The sequence below is a fragment of the Chlorocebus sabaeus genome, chromosome 20, assembly GCF_047675955.1.
Source record: "Chlorocebus sabaeus isolate Y175 chromosome 20, mChlSab1.0.hap1, whole genome shotgun sequence".
NCBI classification, from domain to species: domain Eukaryota; kingdom Metazoa; phylum Chordata; class Mammalia; order Primates; family Cercopithecidae; genus Chlorocebus; species Chlorocebus sabaeus.
The window spans coordinates 122,220,398-122,243,051 of NC_132923.1; the positions used below are offsets into that span (position 1 = coordinate 122,220,398).

The 22,654-nt window shown below is 52.4% G+C and overlaps 1 protein-coding gene across 2 annotated transcripts in view; it reads right to left on the reverse strand.

Moving 5' to 3' along the window:
- Positions 1–22,654, reverse strand: part of KAZN (kazrin, periplakin interacting protein) — a 515,581-nt gene that overhangs the window by 151,355 nt on the left and 341,572 nt on the right. For both annotated transcript variants that reach the window (XM_007980471.3, XM_037985377.2), the window contains exon 2: positions 4,859–5,050. In XM_007980471.3, coding sequence (XP_007978662.3) covers positions 4,859–5,050 — 192 coding nt within the window. The remainder of the gene's footprint in view (positions 1–4,858; positions 5,051–22,654) is intronic.

Below are 22,654 nucleotides of genomic sequence, written 5' to 3' on the forward strand. Positions count from 1 at the left end.
GATTTACGCACATGGATCTTTATGACAGTGTTCTATAACGGCAAAAACACAAACAAAAAGACAGAGAGAAAAAAAAAGTAGAAACAACTTAAATGTCTAATAATAGGGAAACGGCTAAATAAATTATGGTATCTCCATTTGCTAGAACATTATGTAGTCATTAAAAATTATGTTTTCAAAGAGTATTTATTGTTGTGCGAACACGCTCAAAACACTTGACATGCTGTTAAGAGATTTAAAAAGGAATGAAGCAAATTTTCACTATCATTGTTTCTGTGCTGCCTTGATTCGCGGGGAAATCATGAAATTGAGGAGGCCTGAGGAAATCAACAGACACCCCAAAGGGGTCCCCCAGGCTACCCCCTTACCACATGGGCCAGGCAGGGTTCATGCAGTTTATACATAAGATGATATCATTGATGAGGTGGGCTTGGTGGCTCATGCCTGTAATCTCAACACTTTGGAAAGCCGACCCGGGCAGATCACTTGAGCCCAGGAGTTTAAGACCAGACTGAGCAACATGGTAAGGACTCCGTCTCTATAAAAAAATACAAAAATTAGCCAGGCATGGTAGTATGTGCCTGTAGTTCCAGCTACTCTGGAGGCTCATTTGAGCCTGGGAGGCAGAGGTTGCAGTGAGCTGAGATTGCTCCAGTGCACTCCAAGTCTGGATGACAGAGTGAGATCCTGTCTCCAAAAATAATAATAATAATAATTATATACATATATCTCTCTCTCTTAAACAATCATTCAGGTTTCTGCCTTTAAACTCATGAGGAGACCAAAATTCAAAACCAAACTTTCCCACACTCATTTCCAAAGAAACAAAGGAATCTTCTAAGCCCCCATTTTTCCCAAACACGATTCTTTTCATTGCTTTTGTGTTGTAACCACAGACTGATGTTTTGGGTGCCTGCTTGAGTTCCTATTCCTCTCACATGCTAGAAATTTCGGGTCTCATTCAAACACAAGACGGCGGGGGAGTTAGTTGGAGAGGGAATCTGCCAGGGGGTAAGTCTTTGGGGGCTTTGCTTTTTCCCACGTTAGGGACACTGGATGTTAACAAGTGTCACCCAACATCTGCTGCTTGCTCGGCTTGCGCATTTATTCCCCCTCTCCTCATTATAGGCATATAAATCCCTTTCCATACCCTGGACTCCTTCTGCCCACATCTGTCTGCAATTTACTCACCATGTGCTGTGCCTGGTGAAGCATCTTATTTATGACTTTGTAGAATTCCAGGCAGGATGCTCGTGGCAGCTGAAGGTGCCCATCTCACTGCCTTTCAGGAATGCTGCTACCTTGAGCTTGGATGGGCTCGGGGGGGGTCTCAGGTCTGGACCACCCCTCATGAGAATCAGACAAACAACATTTCCAAGCAGATCTCAATATTGGCACCAATGGTACTACACACCAGGCCAAGCACTTTCTACCTCAATCTTCACAACAACCCTATGAAGTAGCTACTGTTTATCAGTCCCAATTATAGGAAACACAGGCATTGTTACTATTACTCTCAGCAAAGGAATAATGGGGCAGGGAGGTTAAAGAATGCATCCAAGCTCTAGAACCAGAAATACCACTTGACCCAGGAATCCCATTACTGGGTATATACCCAAAGGATTATAAATCATTCTACTATAAAGACACAGGCACACATATGTTTATTGCAGCACTACTTACAATAGCAAAGACTTGGAACCAGCCCAAATGTCCATCAATGACAGACTGGATAAAGAAAATGTGGTACATATACATCACGGAATACTATGCAACCATAAAAAAAAGAATGAGTTCACGTCTTTTGCAGGGACATGGATAAAGCTAGAAACCATCATTCTCAGCAAACTATCACAGGAACAGAAAACCAAACACCGCATGTTCTCACTCGTAAGTGGGAGTTGAACAACGAGAACACATGGACACAGGGAGGGGAACATCACACACTGGAGCCTGTTGGGTGGTGGGTGCAAGGGGAGGGAGAGCCTTAGGACAAATACCTAACGCATGCAGGGCTTAAAACCTAGATGACGAGTTGATAGGTACAGCAAACCACCATGGCACATGTATACTTATGCAACAAACCTGCACGTTCTGCACATTTATCTCAGAACTTACAGTAAAATAAAAAAGTAAAAACAAAGGAATGCATTCAAGCTCACATAGCTAATAAGTGGTAGAGGTGGGATTCAAGCCCAGATCTGACTTGAGTCTGCTGTCACCACCACTGAAGTAAGAATGGCTTCTGTCTCTCGCATCCGGGCCTGCTTCCTTCCCCGTAACCACACCCAGAGGGAAGATGAGGCGTGTCTGCGCAGCGGGAAGAAGTCTCTGCTGCTGCTGCTAATTAGCTCTGTCACTTTGGTCAAGTTATTTACTTTCCCTGAACCTCATTCAGGCGTCTCCACCTGAGAAATGGGGTTTCCAGCTCCTGGCAGGATTGAGGTGAATGGTAAGTCATGTGCCTAGAACGGTGTTGGCACCCAGTAGGTGCTCAATAAAGCTTCCTTTTCATGAATACTGACAAGTCCTTGTTGCTTATATTAATATTCCTACAAAGGGGTAGATCTCTGCATCCCTGGGCAAGGCCAAAGATCTTTGGTGGCGGATAAGAAATCTTACAGCACAGAGTTAGGAAAGATTGCCTGTACAGCTCCGTGCCTTGTGGGCTAAAGAGAGAAGGATGTACATTATTATAACGGCGGGAACTATCACCTTTCCAGGCATTACCTCCTTTCATTCTCACAGCCTTCTGCAAAGCCACTGTTAATGTCCCATCACTCAGATCAGGAAACTGAGGTTTGGAAAGCTAGGTTGTACATCCCAGTAGCTGGGGATGGTGGTGTAAGTGAGCCTTTGCTTAACCCCCGGCCCATCCCTCTAGGCCCAGGAACCGCTAAGGGAGGTTTTTCTCCTCCTCGCAGGTCCAGAAGAGCACATAGGGGTGAAAATCCTGTCCCTGGTCAAAGACATGGAGGTCAGTGTCTCTGTCCCTGGGACACAGAGTGGGAAAGGTGACTGAGCAGCATCTGGCTGCTTTTTGAGCCACCCTGTACTCTCCACTACATGAGAAAGCTTCACAAGACCAAACAACAACAGCTTGCACAGCCTGGGCCCAGCAGCACTTGCTTGGGGGAGATTCCCGAGACGTGGGTCTCCATCCTGATGAAGGAGAATGGATATTACAGGATCCCGGGAAACTGGGCACGGAGGATGGCTCACACAGATCTGCCTAGATTGCCGGGTGGCTGCATAGAGGCAACGTGTGCCTGCTTGGCAAAATGACTTCCCAGGCATGCCATCTCAGCTGGGCCACAGTGTTCCCCAGAGTCCACTGCAGCTTCAAAAGACCACCCAAAACGCTGCCGCCATGGCCCCACCAGAAACAAGACCCCAGAAGAAGAGGGTCATCTACCTGCCTCGGAGAGCAACACGTACTGCTGAAAAGAATGTTTGTCAAGAGTGCTGTGACACTCTGGATACAAGCTCACCCTCAACTGAGGACTTCCCAGGCTTTCCGGGGGATGGTCAGCTGGGCACTGGACAGATAGCCTTCTTGGCCTGCTGCCCACATCATACCTTTTGTCAGCGAACTGGCTCTGACTGAGCCAATTAACTGTCCAGCAAAATCCATTCTCCCTTTTACCCTGTTAGAGTCCTAGCTGGGGCAAGGCCATGCAGCTAGAAACTACATTTCCCAGAACCCTCTGCATCTAGGAATGGTCACATGACCAAGCTCTCACAAAGGCGAAATCTCTGGCCCTCGATTCTGGCTCTTTCCCTGGGGTCTCTCATGGACCGAGGGGAAAACATACACCCAACCAGACTCAAATGCTCACTGGGGGGTGGTTAAGGAAAAAACAGATTCTTTAAGCCTCTGTGTTTTGGGGTCTCTTTGTTACAGCAGCATAGTATTAACCTAATTAATAAACCTGCTTTAGCTTCAGAAACAACATTTTTAAAGAGGATTCATTGTTCTAGTGAATGATAAGTGGAAAGCAGGTTGCAAAGCTTTATTGTCTTTTCTAGAAGAAGCAAAGACACTGAGGGGGGCTTAAAAGAATCAGTCTAGACCCCTAAGGCTATGTTTTCCCCAGATGTTTCATGCCTGAGTTCTCCAAGCACTGTGGAGTCCATTGACAGGTTACATGATGGCTTCCAACCTTTCTCAAATAACCTGCTGAGACCCTTCTTCCAGCCCCACAGAATGTGGGCAGGTGCCTCCCGGGAGAGAGGGATGTGGGTCCCTCCAGGGAAACCAGGCTGAGCATGTGGACACCAGTTTCCTCATCTCCTAAATTAATTTCTGGCTGAAGACACACCAGCCACATGGTAGTTACGGGTCTGTGGTCCTTGTCTTCAAGAGACCCCCTGGACACTACACCATGTCATCTTCCAACTCCTTCCTCTGGGCCCAGGAGAGCCCATCATGGTGAGCAAGAGGGACGCATGGGACACAGACATGTCCTCCAGCAGAGAGACTAGTGTAGCCGCACTGTGCTCTGAGTGGAGGCACTGAAGGACCCCAAGGGTGCCGGGTAAGAGAGACTCAGCTGCTGGGCTAGCGTCCTGGTCCAGCCAAGATGCCCACCCACTAATCACACCCCAGAGGGAGGCACCTCACATCCAGCCATATGGGCAATGTGTGATGGTCACACTGGAGGAAGGAATGGCATCTGCACCCACCCCACAAGATGCAGAATTCCACTTAAAGAAGGGACAGAGCAGCCATGGCTGGAGGTGGGTGCTGGGAGACCCCTGTGTCCATCTGCGTGCGTCACTTCGCTGCATGGGGAGGACCCCAGATCCCTGGGGCCTGAGCCCCCAGCAAAGGAACCACCGCTCACTCATCACTCACCCTGCAAGGCTTCTTTGGCTCTGGCTAGCTCCTGCTCCTTCTGGGCCAGTTGGACCCTGAGCTCGGTGGCCGAGAGGACCTCGGAGGACTTGCCGCCCTGCGACTCCTCCAGGTCCTTTGCCAACATCTCCTTCATCTGCCGGAGAAGGTGAACTTCCTCCTGGAGCCGCGACACTTCTTCCCGCAGGAGCACTAGGGGAGAAGGGCACAGGGTTAGAGGACAGGAACGTCGGCTGCCTCACTCGCGTTTTCTGGGGATGGTTTGAGGTTGCTTTGGTTTTTCTGTTTGCTCTGCATTCAGGGCCTTTCCTACATATGTGAAGGGAGGAGAATCCCTTGAAACCACTGCCTTATTCCAAAGAGCCCCAGCGCCAATTTTAGGCCCCACCCACAGTCTGCAGAGCACACCTAGTGAGACCCCCCACCCGCCACCACGACTCCCGAGGAATCCACTGCCGCTGTCCTGCACTCAGAATGTCCACTCCAGTGGCCGACGGTCTTAGGAGTTAGCATCATAACCACGAGCCAACAGTACGCTGAGTTGAGTTTCATCTGCATTATCTCATTTAAGCCACCAAAACCTTCAGATACTAGGGACCACCATAATCCCATTTTACAAATTAGGACTTCGAGGCCCAGAGAGATTAAGTAACTCCAGGTGGTCATAAAGTTAGTGCGTAGCAGAGCTGGGATTTGAACCAAGGCCTGGCTGACTCCACAGCCCAGACTCCCAGTCTCATGCTTGGGAAACAGCCATAGAAAGGCATATTCAACACATTTTGCAAAACACATAACCTTGAGGAGCTCAGCACTGTGTACAAACAGAACTTACGCATTTGCACCTGACTCTCCTGCAGGAAAATAGGGTCTAATGAGCAGTGACAAGGTGACACCGTGGATAGAGGTTTCTGCAGCACTTAAATCCAACCCTACGTACAGTGAGGCCCCAGGAATGAGGCCAAGGAAAACACTCAGGCCCTGGGTGCTGGAAGGGACCCAGAAGGTATGTCATCCTCTCAGAGTGAGCCATGTCAACCCAGGTGTTGTCAGCTTCTCAGTCCTGTGGGCAGATACACACACCCACACCCAGGTCAGCTCACCTGAGCAACGGTGAAAACAGAACTGCTAAGGGGTGCTAGAGGCAATCAGGCTGTGCACAGGCGCCAGGCTACATATACCTCTGCATAACTCTTAGGAGAGCGCATTAAGAGAAGGAGCAAACCTCACTTAGGAGACGGTGGAAGGACACGCTGAAATATTCATTAAGCAGGTCCCCTTGAGAATGAACAGATGAAGGTGCCACACTCACCAGCCTCGTGCTGGCCACTGGGCCACCCCCATCCTCCGCACACTGCCTTCCCCTTCCTTCCCTCATTTTACATCACAGAGGGACCTGGGGAGGGGACACAGCAGCCCTGGCTGGGGACAGGCCTCTGCCTACATCCTTTCTTTCTTCCCACCTACAGCCACACACGTCCCCCTCTCTACAATATGCCACGCTCTTTCCAGCATAGCGCCTTTGTCTCTGCAGTGCCCTCCACCTGAACGCCCTTTCCTGGTTCTTTCTGTGGCTGCCTCCTCATTGTGACACAAACGTCCACTCCACATCGCCTGCGTGGAAGGGCCTTCTCTCACCACCCTGTGTGATGCTCTATTTATCTGTCTCCTTCCCAAACTCAATGTGGGCTCCAGGGGCGGGTGAGGGCGCAGGGCTGTCCGTGTCCATCACCGCTATGGTGGAAGCTCAGCACACTCTGCCCTGCCACCCTGCGCCTCGCCGCCCTGTGCCCCGCCACCCTGCGCCCCGCCACCCTGCGCCCCGCCACCCTGCGCCCCGGCCTCCTTCCTCCTCGCTCTTTCTCCGCAGTAGCCATCAGCGCCTGTCATGCCCTGTGGATCTGTTTATCCACAGGCTGGCTGTAAGACCCAGGAGGGCGGGAACTTGAGTCTGTGTTGTCCATGGCCGCATCCTCGTGCCTAGAACAGCACCTGGCACCTGGCCACCCTCGAGAATGGACAGATGAAGGTGCCGCACTCACCAGCCTTGCGCTGGCCACCCGGCCATCCCACCCTCTGCACGGACTCCTCCCCTCCCCACACTGCCTTCCCCTTCCCTCCATTCCACATCACAGAGGGACCAGGGGAGGGGCCAAGGGCAGCCCTGGCTGGACCGGACATGTGCAGGTAGAGCCAGGAGCGTCCCTGCTGCTAAAAGGGGATGTGTACTCCCTGGAGGTCCAGTGCACAGTCCTCTCCCACGAGGGTCATGGAAGGGACATGGCTGGGGTCACAGCTTTGGAGTCACCAGGTCTCCAGCCAGGCATGTGGTGGCTGATGAGCAAGACCCTCCCTGCTGAGCCTCAGACACTGCATCTGTTAAACAGGTCTAACCCTCATTGGCTGTGAGGCTCCTCGGAGGCATCAGAAGTGCCCCTCCTCATAAAGGAAATGCTCCATATACACAGGAAGTGCTCCATGTACACAGGAAGTGTTCCATGTACATAAGAAGTGCTCCATGTACACAGGAAGTACCCCATGTACATATGCTAGAAGTGCTCCGTGAATGCCATGTACAGAGAGGGTGCAATAATGGTAATGCACTGCCCTTTCCTAGATGCCCTACCCTCGCCATCAGTGCCTGCTGGCAATCTCTAAGGCACTACAACCCTCCGGACTCCCTAGGGATCCACTGGCCTCGAGGTTGAGTGGGCAGAGCCAGGTCCAGGGGAGGGGGCAGACAGAGGGGGAGCAGGGCTGAGCCCTGAGGATGGAGCATCTCTCTCCCACCAGCCGCCTTGGGAAAAGGTGGTGGCAACTGCAGCCCCTATTCCCTCGTCCATCTCACGTCACTTCCTGAGGCCACGATGGGCGAGGCCACGATGGGCCCCGCCACCCCTCTAAGGAGAGGAGGCCTCCCAGGGTACCTCCTTGCCCTCCCAGCTCCTCCTAACCTGAGTCCTTCCTCCCCACAGAAGCCCGAGGGCGCCTCTGAGGTGCAAGGCACATGTCACTTGGCTCCAACAGCCTCCCCGCCCCGCTCGGCATATTAGCTGCCTCTTCGGCCCCGTCTGAGGCCTCCTTCAGGCTGCCGGCTTCTCTCAGTTCTGGAAGGCGCTAGACTCGCTGCACCTCGGGGCCTCCGCAGAGCTGTGACCTGCCTGGGAGCTCCTCTCCCCTCTTCACAGTTTCCTTCCCGTCACTCTGTCTCAGCCTCACTGTCACAGCCCCAAGAGACCTAAAACGGCTCCGCTCCTGTCCAGTGTCAAGAGCACAGCAGGCAACCCGGACAAAACCCCGCAGCGACATGGAGGCTCACTCACTCCCAGCTGCGTGCTCGGTGGACACAGGATCCGAGAGCAGGGCCCGATCGCATATCCTGCCCTGTCTCCTTCACTATCGGGTCTCGAGTGCTGGAAACAGTGTCTGTGCGACACATCAGGGGCACTCGGAGACGTCTGTCGAACGCCTCCATCCACCTAACATGGAGAGGTCCCTGCCCATACCACGCATGGCTCTGGGCATGGGGGCACTGGGGTGAAAGCCCCAGACAGGCCCCAATCTCAGGTTAGTGCTCCTGGATCCCACCATCAAAGGAGCCCCAACCTCATGTGCCACGGAGGCAGCCCAGGAACTGTCCAAGTCTCTTAGCAAAACTCCTAAGTAGGAGGTTTGCTTTTGGGGCCACACCCCTGCCCTCTTTCTGGGTAAACATTTGGGGCCCACCTACACTCCAGGCCAGGAAAGAGAAGGGAAGACTCCCGGCCTCAAGAAGCCTCCAGCAAATAAGACGCACATACAAAGAAACAGAAGACGGAAAGGGCCACATGTACTCGGAACACTCAGACACCCTTGAGAAGTTGGTGGCATTCCAGAGGGACCCTAGAGGATGCGACTGGGGAAGGAGGAAGTGGTGTGAGCAGAGGCAGCTGCAAAGCTGGAGGGTCCTGAGTGACCAGGAAATGGGTGCCAGGTGAGGAAGAACGGGAGGAAGGCTGGAGAGGTCAGATTATAAAAGGCTCAGCCCCAACCACCCCTCAGCGCTCCTGCCTCAGCTCACTATCTCTAGCAGTCGCCAAGGCTGGAATTTTCTCCTCTTGATCAATACTCTGTAATCTTCCATCCTGCCAGGGCCCCTGTTCCCTACTCGACTGTCACTAAGAGTCTATTTCACAATAAGTTGTGAGTGACTGCTAACAGTATGTCCGTTGTCACACGGGTAGAAGAGGCAGGTTTGCTTTTGCTTAATTTTTTGTTTTATTGAGATGGAGTTTCACTCCTGTTGCCCAGGCTGGAGTGCAGTGGCGCGATCTTGGCTCACTACAACCTCTGCCTCCCAGGTTCAAGCGATTCTCCTGCCTCAGCCTCCCGAGTAACTGGGATTACAGGCTATAGGCCTGCCACCATGCCCGGGTAATTTTTTGTATTTTTAGTAGAGACAGGGTTTCACCATGTTGGCCAGGCTGGTCTCGAACTCCTGACCTCAGGTGATCCACCTGCTTCAGCCTCCCAAAGTGCTGGGATTACAGGTGTGAGCCACTGTGCTGTGTCTTTTTTTTTTTTTTTTTTTTTTTTCCAGTGACTTCTGGGTCTCCTCCAACCACCCAAGGAAGCCACCAAGATTGTTTACTGTCGTCCAGGAAGAAGGCAAAGGATTCCAAGACATTTGGCTTCAAACCTAGGCCTGGCCAGGGCCTCGTCTTGACTTTGCACAAGCCTCATGTCACTTCTCTGGGCCTCAGTTGTCATGTATGCTGCACAGATGCCACCCACTTAGGGTTGCCAGAGTAAGCAAAACAAAACAAAGTAATGCCAAACAAACACCCTTAGATGCACAGTTCGATTTGAATTTCAGATAAACAACAAATCACTTTCAGTGTATGTCCCAACTACTGCATGGAACATACCTATATTAAAAATTGATTCATCACGTATCTGAAATTTAAATTTAACTGGGCGTCTTGTGTTTTATTGCAGCAGTGCTACTCCCATCTCATGGGGATTTTGACACCATGAAATGGGACAACCAGGGGAGCGGGCTTTGCCTGAGCACTGCACAGGAGGGAGGCGGGGCAGGCACAGGAAGGGCATCTGCCAGGGTCTTCTCTGCACCCTGCACTCAGATGAGAGCAGAGAGTGAGATGGAGCTGGGTGCCATGTGCCCTTCTCTTTGGCTAACAGTGGCAAAGGCAGATTTTTTTCCTGCGCGCTTCTTAACAGGTGTATCTGATGCCTAAGCCCCACCCCTCCAGTCAGGCTGTGAATAAGCTGATGGGAGCCTCGAGGGCGGGTCACCAGGTGTGGCACCTGCAGGAGCCAAGTCTTAGGAGACCAGGCTGGAAAAACAACTCCACGGAGAGAGAGGCTTATCGGAGCTTGCTAACTGCACCTGCCCCAGCTGGGTGTGGAGGCCCAGGTCTCGCATCCCCCAGACTCTTCCAGGAGTGGAGACGGCCCTGGGACTGCAATCTCAGCCTAAGCGCCAAGAACACAGCCTCTCAATTTACCAGTTCTGGGGCCATCAGGAGGCACTTCTCCTCCCTGGGCCTCAGTGGCCTCACCTGTAAAACAGGGGAGATGGAAATAAATAAGACATGTGTAAAGTGCTTACATGTGCCTGGCACACTGAGCACTGTGTCCACAACTCATCTTCCCCTCTGCAGACGGGACCAACCACATTTCTGAAGAAACTATAAAGAAGCTGCCGTTGGAAGACTTGCGTTTCTTCCTCAGAGGAACTATTACGTTGCTGTGTGACCTTGGGCCAGTCACTGTCTCTCACAGGCTGGAGTGCAGTGGTGCGATCGCAGCTTGTTGCAAGCTCCGCCTCCCGGGTTCACGCCATTCTCCTGCCTCAGCCTCCCGAGTAGCTGGGACTACAGGCGCCCGCCACCTCGCCCGGCTAATGTTTTGCATTTTTAGTAGAGACGGGGTTTCACCATGTTAGCCAGGATGATCTCAAGCTCCTGACCTCGTGATCCGCCTGCCTCATCCTCCCAAAGTGCTGGGATGACAGGTGTGAGCCACCATGCCTGGCCACAGGTGACTATCTTACGTACAAATTAATTAAAATGAAAAACTCAGTTTCTCTAGCCACATTTCAAGTGCACCCACGTGGCTAGGAGCTAAGGTAAGAGACAGTGCAGATCCAGACTGCTGCCATGACTGCACGGAGCTCTCCTATTGGCGCTGGGCTAGAGGGTGTGAGATGAAGATGGTATTTGTTAAGCATCTGGAACAGCTCAGGCTGGTGGCCCAATCACAAGAGAAAGCCATTTGCCAAAGGCAAGACAGCTACTGAGGAAGGAGTCATCCTTTCTGGAGAAAACTTTCCTGGCCTTTGACCAACGACAAAAACCCCCAAAGATTGATTGGGTACCTTTCTGCTGACGCTGGGGAACCGCAGTGCCCTCAGGCCTCTGAGTAGAGGGGCCCAAAACCCATAGACTTAGCAGAGTTCTCGTGGCCATAGTAGCAGGAAGTAAACATTGTCTGGGAAACGGTGGCCCTCCTGCCCCAGGGAACCAACTGTTACCAATGGTGCTACTCTTGAGGGGGACAAGGATACCAGCAGGCAGGCCATGCCGCAGGTCCCCGGGGCCTCCTCCCCAAGGGAAAGGGGGGTGTGGGGTACCCACTCAGAGGAAAGGTCCACACCAGGTGGCAAAGGGAGCTGGGGCAGACCCTTGCCCTTCTGCAGCCCATCTCCTTTAGTTTGCAAAAGCAATGAGTCCCCCTTTTTAAAAATGCTGTTTTCCAGCTTCCCTTTCAGCTAGGGTTATCCATGTGACACACTTCTGGCCAGTGAGGTGCAGAAAAAGTCCCTTAAGAGGACCGGCCCTTACAAAAATAGGACTTTACCTCTTTCTCCACCTTTCTCCACCTTCTCCACTTCTGGAAAGTGGACTTAATGGCTAGAGCTACAGCAGCCACCTAAAACAGAAGGCAACCTCTCGGACCGCTAAGACTCTGGGTGAATTGTGGGTTTGTAAACCCAGTCTCCCCAAGCCAAAGGTCTAAGTAACAATAATAATGAGTATTATTTATTATAACAACAATTGCATCTTTCTTAATACTTCTTGAGCACATACTATATGCCCTAAGCTTTGCTGTATTTTACCTGCTTAACTAGTTTAATTCTCACAGTAACTCTATGAAGCAGATCCTATTATCATCATCCACAGTTTTTAGATGGGGAAGTTGAGGCACAGAGGAGTTAAATGGCTTGGCCAAGATCACACACGGTGAAGAGCAGAGCCAGGGTTTGGACACAGATGGTCTGGTTCCAGCACTTCCAGCCTCAACTGCCACACTATCACCTTCCAAAAGGCGAGGAGCAAGGTCTGTGGGTGACACAAGGGCTTCCTGAGCCAGCAGGGCCTAGGCGGCAACCAGGCTTGGCAGATGCCAGTGAAGGCAGGCATGCCCCTCAGCAGGGTATGAGTGAGTCAGCCACTCAGTGCATGGCGGTCCTGGCCCTCCACTAGGGACACTCCCCGCACAGCCCCTGGAGAAGGGTATGGCCATGGAGCCAGCCTGTCCATTCCACGAGGGCAGGGACTGTTCTGCCCACACCTGACACCCAACACCGTGCTCCATGCCGTGTTCTTGGGAGGCATGCAGTGCAGTGCTGAGGCGGGCACACAGGTTTGGGGTCAGCTCGCTGGGGCTCAGTCTTGGCTCCCCCACTTCCCAGCTATTTGACCTGTGGACAAGCAACCTCTGATCTCTTATCTGAAAATGGAGCCAAGGCCAGTCTCTCAGGCCTGTGGTAAACATTAAACAAAGCGATCATCTCAGTGGAAACTCTCCGGAAGGTTCTACATGAGGGTCAAATGTAGCTCATCACGATTGTGTCGGAAAAGGGTAAACCTCCTTGATGTTCCGGAAGAAGACCTTGGCCTCACTAACTGCAGAAACCTGACCTTCGGGTTTTCCCAGCCCAGAAAGGGGGGATGAAACAGCAGAGATGAATGTGCTGAAGGCTGAGTCATCAAGTCTAGAGAACGAGGGAAGCAGAGAGCTTGAGGGGCTCTGAGTGGAGTCCAGGCTTGGAGGGACCGTCCCCAGCTGACCATCAAGGGTGGATGATGATCAACGGCCATGCAAACTCACTGAACACAAACTGTACACTTAAGAGCTGAGCATTTTACTGTATGTGAATTATACCCCAAGAAAAAAAATCTAAATATAGCAGTAGCATATTTCAGATTTTCCATTAAAAACTCATTTTTGTAGCCCTCCCCACAAAATAAATCCAGATACACAACCAACCAACCCCCTATTCTCCAGCAGGCCCCCGTGAAAGCGGTATCCTGGTCTAAACCCCATCCATCTTGGTGGCTTTGTGAACAGCGAGGGGTCTGTGTGTCCAGGAAACACCAGGGTGTTTGCTTGAGCCCCACACACACACACACACACACACACACACACAGTGGGAAAGAAATCGGATGCCTAGAGAATGGTCCCACACCCACCACAGCCAAATGGAGGTCACTTCCAAGTGACAAGTGCTCTGTATTGACCTGCTACTGTCTCCATGAAGCCTTGCAGAGACCATGGCTGCTGCCACCCGAGTAGGTGGATGCCACGTGCTGGATGACAGCCCCCATCTCATGACCCCATGCAGGGCTGCGGTGGTCCCCGCCTGAGGCCCACAGCCATTGGCAGGCCACGGGATCAAGCCCAGGTCTGCTGGGCTCTGTGCCGCCCTGCCGTGCACTGGTCCAGCAGCACCTAGCAGGTTGTGAGTGCCCCCTTGGCCACCACTCTTGCTATTATTGAGTTGGGGCCAAATCAGGTCCAGATGTGATTTTAGTACACTGGGATGATGCCTGTCCTAAAAATAAGGAATCATATTGTCCTTGAAGGGTTAGTTTTAAGACAGAGACATGAATGGGCATGGTGACTCATAACTTAATCTTGGCACTTTGGGAAGCCGAGGGGGATGGATCACCTGAGGTCATGAGTTCGAGGCCAGCCTGGTCAACATAGCCAAACCCCGTTTATACCAAAAATACAAAAAATTAGCCGGGCGTGGTGGCAGCCACCTGTAATCCCAGCTACTTGGAAGGCTGAGGCAGGAAAATTGCTTGAACCTGGGAAGTGGCAGTTGCAGTGAGCCGAGATTGTGCCATTGCAATCCAGCCTGGGTGACAGAGACTTTGTCTAAAATAAATAAATAAATGAATGGATGAATGAATGAATGAATGAATAAGTAAATAAATAAAAATTAAAAAAAAAAAAAGAGACACAATGACTCTCACGGGCAAAGTCATCTTAAGAGACAGGGACTCCCAGGCCCCCAAGGCTAAGCAGTGACGGGACGAATGTATTAATGCATCCAACAACGCAGGTACCCAGCAGAGGAGGGGAGTCCTGAAAGGAAGAATCAGAGATGAGGAGGCCCGCAGAGCTCACCGCCCAGGGCAGAGCGGGCGGGGGTCTTCGCCAGGGGACTAGGGACCTCCTCTGTTCTGCAGACCTGCGGGCGTAGCACGCGGCAGGGAAGAAATGCATCTTTGCTCTGAGCTTGAATGGGCTTGTCGCCTTTGCCCAGGTGATCACAGTCACGCTTTCTGAGCCCTTCACATGTGTTGAGATTGATGGAAATCTTCATGTGCATGAATTCTCAGTCCCCTTAAGGACCCTAGGGGACATCCCCATTTTACAAAAGAAACTGAGTCACAGAGAGAATATGCAGTTAAACATAGAGTTTGCTGTTGCTTGTAACCACTGATCTATTCCCCTTCTCCTGTGGGTACGGCTGCCAGACTCAAGACACCCTGCAGGCAGACAAAAGCCCTGTGCACCTTTCTTGTCTGGGCCTGCAGCTGGGCAGATAGCCCTGAAACCTTCCCTGAAGAGTTACCCCCATTTTCATCCTTTCCCTGGACGGGGAGGCCTGAGGTCACAGAACCTCAGCCTCTTTGCTCAGCTGACCCAGTGTCTGAGTGGGGTTGGGAGTCCTGGATTAGCCCAGCCCAGGCCCGCTGCAGGAGCCACGCCGGCTCTCTGTTACAGACTCCTCCAGAGCCTCCTCCAAGCTCTGTATATGACCAGCGCTGCCATAAGGAAACTCAGCTCGCGGCGTCCTAAGCTTAATGGTTTGCCTGTGGAGTGAGAAGTCTGGCGGCTGTAGGCTGGAAAATGCCAGCCTCAGGAACACGCTTCTGTTGGTCACCAGGGCGAGGTGAGCCTAGCCTTGGCATCACTCCTTCTATGGGGCTGACCCTCTCAGGCCCAGCCTGGCCTCCCCTCTCCTGCCTGGTCCCTGCATGGGGAGCTGGAAGCGGCACCATCTTCTTGAACCACCTCTGTCCCCATTTGCCAGACGGACCCTCCCATCCCTTCCTCAGTCCCCAGTCCCTGGTGGCAGGCAGGTAAGAGTGGGAGCCATGCAGGGCTGTGGTGGTCCCCGCCTGAGGCTTACAGACACTGGCAGGTCACAGGATCAAGCCCAGGTCTGCTGGGCTCTGTGGCCGCCCTGCCACAGCTTGGTGGAGATTTCCATGTCCTCCGGGCCTGTGTCATATGATCCTGACACTCAGCAGGGGGTGATGGGAAGCAGTACAGCCATCCCCAAATAGGAGAAGACTCTCAAATAACACCCACCTACTCCTCCACAGGGTTTCTTCCAAGGCGCTCCCCCGCCCGGAGAGCCGCTTGGTAACTCTTACTACAGGTGGGTGTGGAGGGTGCAGGAACTCAGGTAATACAGCCTTTGTCCTTTTCTCATATTGCACAGTAATTGTTTTTTCCGTTAGCTGGTGTTGAAACCGTCTTCCCTGCAGAGGCTCTTCCGGTGAAGCCGCTGGCCCGTAAACACACCTTTAGCCAGACCCTCCTGGGGGCCCCGAGTGCCACGCGAATCCTCTTCTACCATCTTGCTACTCAGAGTTCCCATGGGGGGCTGGGCCCACCCAGCTCCACACCCCAGAAACCCGGTCCTCTCCTGCCTGCCTTCACCCACCCCTCACCAAACACAGGCTGGAAGGGTGATAGTCAACAGGCTCCAAAGCAGAGAGGTCCTGGGGAAGTCAAGGAATCACAGACCTCCAGCCCCACTTAACCCGAGGATTGGCGCTGCAGGATGCAGCCCCCTGGGGTCTGCCGGAAGTCTGGGTTAACACCTTCATGGCACAGGCTGCAAAAATCACGTGGCAGGTGCTCCTGGCACCGGAGGAATGTAAATCTCCAAAAACACCATCTGGGTTGGGGTGGGAGAGGCTGGCACCTGCCTGCCACCAGGGTGGCTGGGTCCCCGACTGGTGGTGGCAGCAAGGACGACTCAATCCCAAAGCCCATGGCCAGGCCTCCTTGGTGACTGTGAAGAGTCTGCTCCTACCTACTTGGGAATTTGCTTGGGCAGGAGGGATGGGGAAGTGCTGGCTTCTGGCACGGCCTGGCCAGCTGCCTCCCCCAGCCCTCAATGAGTACATTTTCTTTTTTTTGTTTTTTAAGTTAGTATTTATTAACTGTTGTTTTAATAAAGGAATTTTTTCCCCTTTAATCACAATTCAGTTGCTTAATGTAAAACCACAGACAAGTTACTTATTATTATTTTGAGTCAGACTCTCACTCTGTTGCCCAGGCTGGAGTGCAGTGGCATGATCTTGGCTCACTGCAACCTCCACCTCCTGGGTTCAAGCAATTCTCCTGACTCAGCCTCCCAAGTAGCTGGGATTACAGGCATGCGCTACAACGCCCTGCTAATGTTTGTATTTTTTGTAGAGACGGCATTTCGCTATGTTGGCCAGGCTGGTCTCAAACTCATGGCCTCAAGTGATCTGCTCGCCTCGGCCTCCCAAAGTGGTGGGATTGCAGGCATGAGCCACCGTGCCCGGCCTAATGAGCACATTTTCCACTGAGGATTAGAAGCTGCAAGTTGTAGCCAGTTCATCACAAGTCAGGTGGGCCGACTTGGGACAGGGCTTCCTGGGCCATCCTGTTGGTACAAGGAAGACGCCTAGCACAGCCATCGAGCTGAGCCTCCATGCTACCGCTTCCTCTGAGAGGCCACCTCATCCAGCCTTTTCTTTCCAAATTCCTCTATTATCCCCTCCTGGACTGGGCAGCAGACGTTTCTCTCTGGCTGACATTTTATGACTCTTCTTTTCAGCATGGCACCTCCACTGTCAACACCTGTGGTTCAGGGATGAAAATACGACCCAGTCTGGCTAATGAGATCACTGAATCCGCCTGACCACTGTGACTGGCTCAGGAGAAGGCACGTGACCCAAGTCAGTCCGATCAGAGGTAAATCTCTGGACCAGGATCCAGACTCTCTCTTTACCAATGGGCTCAGGCTGTGAGGATGGAGCCTGGAGTTGCTGGCAGCTGCCTTGACACTGGGAGGGGAGAAGTCAATGAGACGAGGACAGGATTCAGATAATACCCGAATACCTGAGTCCTGGATCACACCACACCTGCAGCCAGAACCTATCCCTGAACTTTTCAGTTACATAAGCCAATTATTCCCTTTTTCATTTAAGCCAGTTTGAGTTGCACTTTTTAATCCCTTGTACTTGAAAAAGAATCCTGATACACTGCTTTTGTCAGAGACAGTTTTCTGGGCACCTAGTGTCCCTACAAACTTGAAGGCTACCTTATTCTTTCTTCAGAAACTAGATGAGCAAAAATGGACAAGGGAACTTAGTTCTTCCAAGCAGTGAGCACTTACCACTGTTTAGACTTCAATTCTAGCTTCTCTTTGATCCCAGTGACCAGTCCTTCTGGATTGAAACACTGCATGGCACAAACCTTCCAAGTTCTGCCTCAAAGCCATTTCCAGGCTTTTCCTGCCCATATCAGTCTTTCTCCTTTTCCCCCATCTGGAGGGGTCTTTGCACCAACCCACAGCCACTGGGGTTCACCTGAGGGTGCCAGCTCCCATTTGGGTGTTCACTATGTGCCTGGCACTGAGCCTTAGCTCATCAGAGTCTCTCACCAACCCCACGGGAGAAGTGCTAGCATTCTCTCCGTTTTGCAGAGGCAGTAATGGAGGCTTGAACGGGGGGGCTGGTTTGTTCAAGGTCACGGATCTGGTCCAGGTGGCACAGCTGGATCCCAACCCCAGCTGGTCTAATTCCAAAGCTCATGTTCCTAACCACTGGATAGGCTCCCAGCCCTAAGCCCCATGCTGTGCCTGCTTCGCAAACTAAATGCCAGGACAAATAGTCTCACAGGTGGGCACAGAGTTGAAACTGCACCTTTCTTGGAACTCTGGGTCTTTGAGCTTCAGATGAAAAAAAATGGCCAGGTCGCCCAGTCTTGGCTCTTGCAACAATCTCCTCCCCTCCCCAAGGCCAGGCTCCTGAAGGGAGGTACCCAGGGGAGGGACAGCAAGCCCCGGGTAGCACTGCCTGCTTCCCTCCACATCCTCACTGTGCAGAGCTTTTTTCCATCCATCCTCATCCATCCTCCCTCTTCCCCACCCTCGAGGAAAAAAAAAAATTACCAACACCCCAAGAGGAAAAATAAGGAAGGCCACGCATTAGTTACACCCACCACCTCATGACACCATCCACACAGGGAACCCAAATCTCACTGCAGATCGGGACGAAGCAACCTGAGCACGGCCTTACAACGGCAGGCAGAACCCAGCCCGGCTTTCTTTCCCACCCTGAGTGTGACTCAGCAGCACAAAACCCTGCGTCTCAGTTTCCTTCTCCACCCATTCCCAGAACCCACAGAAAGATGGCAGCTGCCTGCCCCATACGTCACAGAGCAGGTTCTCCCGTGTCTAGCTCCGGGTGGGACAGCTAACTTTCTGAGAAGACTAGGGGAAAGAACAGACATTTCTACTCCCATGTCATAGATAACCAAACCAAAGCCTAGAGGAAAGTGTCTGGAATCCACAACCTCAACCGCGCGCCCACTGGCTACACCATGAGCTGGACACCAAACTGGAAACACGCTTGGGCATGAACATGCTAAGCCAGTGTCAGATTTCAACTCAGGGGTTAAATGCAGCAAAATGAGGAAAGCATGCTGGCGGCCCCTGCAGATGTAAATAATTACACTGAGAGGAGACGTAGGTGAACGGGGGCTCCGCTGAAGGCTCTCCTAGACGTCGCCATCACACAAGGGTGGTGAGCCTTCAGTTCCCACATCTTCAGATCTCCATAGTGAACAGACACGTGCTTTCTAAAGAATTTACACCAGATCGAGACCATCCTGGCTAACACGGTGAAACCCGTCACTACTAAAAATACAAAAAATTAGCTGGGCGTGGTGGCGGGCGCCTGTAGTCCCAGTGACTCGGGAGGCAGAGGCAGGAGAATGGCATGAACCCGGGAGGCGGAGGTTGCAGTGAGCTGAGATTGTGCCACTGCACTCCAGCCTGGGCAACAGAGTGAGACTCTGCCTCAAAAAAAAAAAAAAAAAAAAAAAAAAAAAAAAAAAAAAAAAAGGAGTATTTAAACCAAGTCCAGAGTGGCGTCTGGAGTCTGAGCAAATGGCAAACCTGGGGGACTCACTGTCTCCCGTGCAGCTTCTGAAGGGACACACCTAGTGGGCGTTTCCGGCAATCACATCACCTCTACGTCCCTCCACTTCCTCACCTATAAAGTAGCCACAGTGACAGTGAAGAGCAGTGGTTCTGGAACTGGATGGCCTGGTTCAAATTCTGGCAATGTCCTTGGGTAGCTGATTGACCGTGCAGGTCACTTCCCTGCCCTTGTGTGGAGAATGAAGATGACAATAGTATCCATCTCCCAGGGCTGCTGTGCCAATGCCTGAGGACAGATAAAAAGCCCCAGGAAGGGGCCTGGCACCCATGGGCCCTCCGTCAACACTGGCAGACAGCTGCTGATGCCCTCGCAGAGCATGCCTGACTCCATGCAGGTGGCAGGAAAGGAGAGCATGTCTCGGGCTCAGGCTGCCCAAGTCTTCCGGGCCAGAGTGGACACTTGCCCCTTGGTGGGAGGCTCTCGAGGCTGCGGGGCTTGAAAGTACTGCAGGGCAGCTCGCAAATCCATATAACTCACTCCCGATTACTCGCCAGCCTGACTGAGCAGCTGCTCCAGGAAGAAATAAAATATGCTTTGCATACTTTCAATGTTTCACTTATGAAAACTGGCAGGGCTGCCTTGCTAAATTGTTTAGCAATAAAGTCACTAACGAGCAGCGTTCAAGGCTCTCCCCACCGGCGGGGGAGCCAGCCGGGGTGGGGGAGGGGGGCAGGGAGAGGACAGACTGGCCGCCAGTGCAGAGGCTGCTAGGGCTTCCAGAAGGCGCCATCTGGGATTTTTCAGAGGGGCACGGGGATCACATCCTGGTGTCCTGATGTGAAATTGGATCCTCCCTCTGGAAGCCAAGCCCCAAATGAGTGGGGGCAGAGGGGAGGGCCCTTCCGGCCCGGGATGTTTTCCCACACTCCAGGGCGCCCCGGTTTCCAGCCAATTGAGTTAATTGAAAAATTACCTTGGGCTGAGAAAGACCAGGACCCGGCCATGGGGGACTGGCTCACAGGAGACCCAACTCAGCCTCCAGCACTGGACTTCCACCACCTGCAGCTGCGAGGCCTGCAGGAGCGCTCCTGGTGCTGGGCACACATCCCCTCCAACATCCCAGAGACCTCAGGGGTAGTTTCAGCCTACCTGACAGATGGGGAAACTAAGGCAAAAGGGATAAGGAGCCTGACCAAGAGCAAAAAGCTAGGGAGCTGTGGGCCACGAGCCCCTGTGCAGCCTCGTGCTGTCCCCTGCGGTACTTCGTCCCAGGATGCTGTTCTGAACGTGTGGCAGGGCCACTGCAACCCCAAAATCCAATGACTGTAACTCGGAAGGAAGCCCAGGACGCAGATCAGCTGGCAGGCGGGCAAGAGACCTCCTGCCCTGCCCGGAACAGGATAGTGCCTCCATCCACAGAAGGCCTTGCTGCGGGCTGATATTGCTGATATTGAAAAAGTGCTGAATAAAGCGCTTTTCCCTCCTTCCAAGTACTCACTTCTCTGTTATCAGCCCAACTGCCCGGGAAGATTACAATGGTGGGTTTTATTGTCCTAAATAAAGGCCAGCCAACCCCAAGGCCCCAGGAACAGCACCATGACTCAGCCAGGTCACACTGGGGTATGGGGGGCCCAAGCTCAGTTCCCCACTTAACTCCTGCCCCTGGCCCATCTCCCATTCACAGACACCAGGCAGTCCACACTGCAGACTGCCTCTCTGGGGCGGTCCATTCCTGTCCCCCTCGGGTCCCTGCCTATTTGAAGGCGAGAGAGACCTGCAATTCCAGAATGGTCCATCCCATTTCCAGGGGCCTCGGCAGGCATGGCTTCTGAAACCAAGTAGGAGACCAAGGGCACCCCTACAGCTGTCTCCCCGGCATCAGGCCACAACCTTCAGGACCAGAAATGAACACAGCTGATTGGAAAAACACGCTTACTTCACTTAGAGAGTTTCAGCAGTTTAGTCTGTGAACCAAATGTATAATTAAGGCACAGAAAAATGTGAGGGTTTTTTAAGGAGGGGGAGCTGGGAGCGGGAAGAGGCAGACAAACTCAAGTCCCTGAGTCACCTTTATGTCTGAAGACAGAATTTCTTCCCCCACAGGAAAGCTTGACCCTGACGTAGAAGCTGCATATCCAGTGTGTGTTTTTTCGTTTTTGTGTTTTTTGAGAGAGTCTCACTCTGTCGCCCAGGCTGGAGTGCAGTAGTGAGATCTCGGCTCACTGCAACCTCCACCTCCCAGGTTCAAGTGATTCTCCTGCCTCACTCTCCCAAGTAGCTGGGACTACAGGTGTGCACCACCACATCTGGCTAATTTGTTTGTATTTTTAGTAGAGACTGGGTTTCACCATGTTGGTCAGGCTGGTCTCAAACTCCTGACCTCAGGTGATCCACCCTCCTTGGCCTCCCAAAGTGCTGGGATTATAGGCGTGAGCCACCGTGCCCGGCCCAACTTTTGGTTTTAACACTCACTGAGCACCTCGCCTGAGAGGCGGTGCCCTCTAAGCAGCTAGAAACACATCTCCAAGCAAGGCATCCCAGCCACTTACTAACCAAGTGATCTTGAGCAGGTCACCTCACCTCTCCGCGCCTCAGTTCTCTCATCTGTAAAATGGGAGTAAGGGTAGCTCTCTTACGAGATTGTTGTAAGGATTAATCGAGGGTCTATACATAAAAGAACGGTGCTGAGCACACAGCAAGTACTATATACATTTTGGTTATTATTTTCCCTCTTGCTCCTCCCTCAAGAGCCACACTGCCTTCTCGTTGTGAGACCAGCCCTTGCCCGGAAGCACTGTCCTGGGTCCCCAGAGACTTCTGGAATCTCTGATGTACATCCTCAGGTAGAACATTCTTTGCTGAGAGGTCCCCGGAGTAGGCTCTCCAGGAGCTGGGGGGTGACTGCTGAGGAAGTGATCGTGCAATCCTAGTCTGGAGACTTGGGCACTATTCTGCCGCTGTCCCCTCTGGCTTTCTCTGGTTTCTGGACTGAAAAAGGTAGAAATGGAACTTTAATTCTTGCTCTGAGTGGCCTCTGACTTCCCACCAAATGTTTCCCCGTCTGTCTGGCTAGCTCCGCTCACAATTCACAAAGGTCAAACGCTGTTTCCACTCTGCATGCCGCCTCTAGGGAGAGCAGAGGAGAAAACTATTCGAAAAATGTAAATCAAAAAAAAAAAAAAAAAAAAAAAACCCAAGGCTCTCCTCCCCCACAACACACACACACACACACACACACACACACACACACACACACACACGCAGCTCACATCCAGTTCAACAGAACACAAGAACACAACAAGCAGGAAGACAGAAGGGCGATGCCGAATTTTCACCAGTGGTGACC